Source organism: Nuphar pumila, chromosome 6, assembly GCF_984573655.1.
Source record: "Nuphar pumila chromosome 6, dmNupPumi1.hap1.1, whole genome shotgun sequence".
NCBI classification, from domain to species: domain Eukaryota; kingdom Viridiplantae; phylum Streptophyta; class Magnoliopsida; order Nymphaeales; family Nymphaeaceae; genus Nuphar; species Nuphar pumila.
In genome coordinates this window covers 123,670,730-123,675,261 of record NC_143254.1, presented here as the reverse complement: position 1 = coordinate 123,675,261, position 4,532 = coordinate 123,670,730, and the positions used below count along the sequence as shown (strand labels likewise).

Genomic DNA, 4,532 nt, shown 5'->3' with positions numbered 1-4,532 from the left:
TCTGCTGGAATATCATTATTGAATTGCATTTCGTCTGCTAGAATATTCAAGTCTAAAGTGAATTCAATGCTTGCACCCTTCTTATCATGTGCATCATTAGTGCATATATTCACTTCTTCAGGTGCGTTGATAGTACGGATGCTCGTTACTTCATGACTTTTCGGTGATTGAGACACGTCATCTTCACTGCAACCAGTTGATATGCTCAACACTGTCATGATCAAAACATCAATTTGTGTTAGCCAGCGCATACGTTTATAGTAATTCAACAAAATATATTACAAATCAATAATAACAATCAAAACAATATCTCAAAAATTGACACTGAAAAACAAATAACATCTTACAAATCGATTTACGAAAATTCAACATAATATATTACAAATCGAGATTAACAAACAAATCAATATCTCACAAATCGACACTAGAAAACACATAATATTTTACAGATCGATATACGGAAATTCAACATAATATATTATAAATCGATATTAACAACCAAAACAATATCTCACAAATCAACACTGGAAAACACATAACATCTTACAAATCGATATGCGGAAATTCAACAAAATATATTACAAATCAAGATTTTCAACCGAAACAATATCTCATAAATAAATCTAAAAAATACATAATATCTTACAAATCTATATATGACAATTCAGCATAATATATTACAAATCGATATTATCAAGCAAAACAATATCTCACAAATTGACACTAGAAAATACATAATATATTACAAATCGATATACGCCATTTTAATATAATATATTACAAATTGATATTAATAAACAAAAAAAATATCTCATAAATCAATATACGTGTTACTACAACCACGATTTGTGTTACATTAAATATACTGAGTGAATGGACGATACCGGATGGGGTAGAGGCCCTTGCTCGCATCTGTAACCAAGCATTCTTGTAAACAGGTCCCAGCGTCTTACAAATGTCTTCAAGTTTCCAATCGTTGAAATGATAAAATCTTTCTACGATATCAAAACAATGCCTTAATGACACTCACGATGACATACGTTCATCAACAATAGCATGATGACATAGAAAGATACTCACGATGTGACCTTAATGGTACTTGTTGGAATGTTTGTGCGTCATTGCTTTTTTTCATACTACCTAACAAAAACAAAAAAGAAGAAAAGACTGTAAAAAAAAGATGGCTGACAAATTCCCTTATGACGCTCACCAATAATCGAACCAGTCATTAGATTTATAGTTATCTCCACGAGGTAGGAACGAACTCGAAAAAGTTTTCTATCTAACACAAGGCAGAAAGGAGAAGACGGCCATGTGTTGTAAGACAAGCTAAAAATAAATACGAAATATGCAAATCTATATACGGGAAGTGAGAGGATATTTTCGTTCAACGCATATCTACCTTACTGATGAACATTTTTGTCAAAAGCATATCTACCTTTTTTATATGTTATTTTATTATAAAGTCATCCTGCCCAACATTGGCATATGAATTATCAGGTCCCAAGATATTTCTTGGTCAGGCAAATTTTTATTCCTGGAATCACACAACACCCTCTCAATTTTTAGCTTCTGCCTTCCGTCATCTTTCCTCCCATATAATAACAACCATCACTGGCAGCAACGACCATGAATGCAGACAGATTGAGCATAGTATAAAAACCATGGAAAAAGGGGCGATTTTGACTTTCACACCTTTTCGTCCGAGCCACTTCCCACAATCCTAGGCTTATCATCCCTGTGCGTGAATCGCGATGGTGCGTCCTTTTCTCACGTTGCCCTTTCTTTCTTTTCAGCTGAAAAATAACAAATAAACCAGCCTGACAAAAACACCAACCATATCAACAACAATACTTGCTCGCTGTAACCATTCATACTCACGATGGCAATCTAAATTTATCTCCTTTCTTCTTTTCATAATCATAATAGTGATGATACCAATTGCAATAACAATCATGTTAAATTATGTTAAATTAGAAAAGTACACGAAAAGGAGGGGAAAAAACAAAGACAAAAGATGATACTTTCAGACACAGCCTTTCAGAGAGAGAGAGAGAGAGGCGTAGGCCTAGTGCCAAGCGGATGCGTAGGTGAGGACCCGTTCGTGCCAACCGAAGCAGAGCCCACCGGCTTCCTCTTCTTTGAGCGTGAAGCCCGGCTTCCGGAACGACCTGAGCTTGGACAAGAGGGTGGCGTAGGCGTGGGGAGCGAACGGCCTGGGCCTGAAGCCAGCCATGTCGAGCCTCGCCCTCCACTTGCCCGCCATCTCGCATCGCTCCACCCTCTCACGCCCCTCGCACGCCACCGCGTTCGCCGCCCTCCGCCCGAGGCATTCCTCCACTCTCGCCCTCTCCTCCGCCTCCTTCCTCCCAATATCACCACCACCACCACCCATGGTGGCGTCCAGCGACTCCATGAGCGCCCTGTAGTGCCCAACCACCTCGCCGAACCGCGCCACCAAGGGAGCGGTGTTGCCGTTCATCACCTGCTCCACCACCGCCACCGCCACCGGCCTCAGACCCTTCACCAACCGAAGCATCTCGTCCCTTGGGTTCTCCGTCGACACGCTCTCGTCCGCCACCCGGTACAGCCTGAAAGCGAAATTCACAGCCACCGCCTCTTCCTCCTCCTCGGGACCTCCTCCTTCGCTGCACCCGAGCCGAGCTCTGTTCAATTCCGCGATCCGCCAACCACCAACGACATGGAACGAGCACCTCACGCCGACTCGCTCCGCCATCTTCTCCAGTCGCTCCCCCACCACTCTCAGCCTCGCGGAGCTGGCGGAGGCGTCGAGGACGACGGTCGTGATCCGCAACGACACCGGCCGTCCGGCGAGATCGTGGATGAGAGTGGCGTACTGGTCCCCCTGCCCGATGCCGAAGTCAATCACGTGCACCCTGGTCCGGTCGCGAACGGCGTCAAGGATGGCGAGATTGGCGGCCACGAAGCCGAGTTTGAAGCAGGGGGACGCCTCGAAGAGCGTCTGGGTGGCGAGGAGGTGGTCGGGCGACGAGAGCTCAGCCACGCTCGTCGGCCGCACCTCCGCCGGGAAAGATCTCCACGCGATCGCCCGAGTCATGTGGGCGAGGAGGCGGTGCTCCGGGTCGCTGCTGCGGACATTGAAGAGCTGCCGGGCCCGGACGAGGCCGGCGACGGCATTCTCGATCCTCCCCTCGGAAAGCGCCACCAGGGAGTCTAGGAGCAGCTGCTTCGAGTTGGCCGTCGACGGCGGCGGGGTGGGGGAAGACGATGAGCACACCGAGGGAGGGGACGGGGAGAGGGACGGAGGCGGAGATGCCGAGGAGCCGGAAGAGATGAGGCTCTGCATCGTCTCCTTCCAATCGTCGCTGCCGTCGACGATCTCCGACTCCAGCGCCCCATCGTCGTCCAGCAACTCTCGCTCCAATTCCTGCAGGCGACTCCGGATGCTCTCCTCGCAAACCCATCTGGATGTGGACGGGTTCGGCTGGTCGGAGCGAGGCAACAAGCAGCCGGAAATCCAGGGCGCATGGTTGCTCCTTTGCTGCTTCCTCGCCAGCGGGTAGTCGAGGACCAGCGACGGCCGTTTCGAGAGGAGGGACGATGGGTCGAGGAGGACCCCGGCGAGTTGGGGCCTGTACTGGACCCTCCTGGCGCCCCCTACGTAGGTGGTGCTCTCGGGAGACCCCGATATTCCGGTGTACACGCCGGAGTCGTTGCCGGAAATCCCCGATGAGGAGTCGAACCCTCTCAACATTGACATGATGAGAGAGAGAGAGAGATCCTAAAAAGAAACAGCGAGGAGGAAAAACACCGCCTTAATGGTGTCGCCGGGAATCCTCACCGGCGACGGAAAACATCCGGTCCGGCATCTTCGTGGCTCTTTCCCAATAGAATCTCCTCTCCAAGTACCCCCAAGGAGAGAGAGAGAGAGAGAGAGAGAGAGAGAGAGAATAGTGATGCCTCAGGGCATCAAAGAAGCAGCAAATAGAGATCTTTCCCCCCAACCTTCACCGGCGATCTCCGGTTGCCATCACAGCTGGCGCCTGTAAACGCTTCGGCAACGGGAGTCGTTGTCTATCAGCCACAGGCTTTTCCTCCTGGTCTCCCGTGGGACCCACGGTTACGTGGCAATTTCCACCGGCACGTTCCTGTCGCTCTCGACATGCCGTTCCGCGTTTACGCAAATCCCCAAACCCCTCGCCCCCCCCCCCCCCACCACACTTCCCCAAATTCCATCCCACCGCATGTTCGGTTCGGGCAGTGACCCATAATTTTACCGACCCTCACAAACAGTGACCAAAGTGCCCTTCTGAGACGCATCGTGTTTTTTCAATTTTTCAAAATGGGTCGGGTATGGATCACATATCACGAATCCTTATTCCTTATGTCCATCAAACATTTGGCATGAAAGATAGTTGAGTCTAACCTGAATATGAATAAAGAGGGCTAAACATGCTCTGCGTTGTATTATTTTGATGTGGACCGATCCCAAACAAGTCCCTATCGGATCCGTTTTGTGACAAGGTGGGTCATTTTGGTAAAAGAGTAGG

At 48.4% G+C, this 4,532-nt stretch overlaps 1 protein-coding gene across 1 annotated transcript; it reads right to left on the bottom strand.

The window, feature by feature from the left end:
- Window positions 1-1,941: 1,941 nt before the first annotated feature.
- LOC149836019 (scarecrow-like protein 8) lies at window positions 1,942-3,919 on the bottom strand. Its single transcript, XM_090008928.1, has one exon. The coding sequence runs from the start codon at window positions 3,740-3,742 to the stop codon at window positions 2,069-2,071; it is 1,674 nt and encodes a 557-aa protein (XP_089865054.1). The 5' UTR covers window positions 3,743-3,919; the 3' UTR covers window positions 1,942-2,068.
- Between the last annotated feature and the right edge of the window lie 613 nt (window positions 3,920-4,532).

Coding starts and splice junctions, on each gene's coding strand:
- LOC149836019 (XM_090008928.1), bottom strand. CDS start 3,742: ATGTCAATGTTGAGAGGGTTCGACTCCTCATCGGGGATTTCCGGCAAC.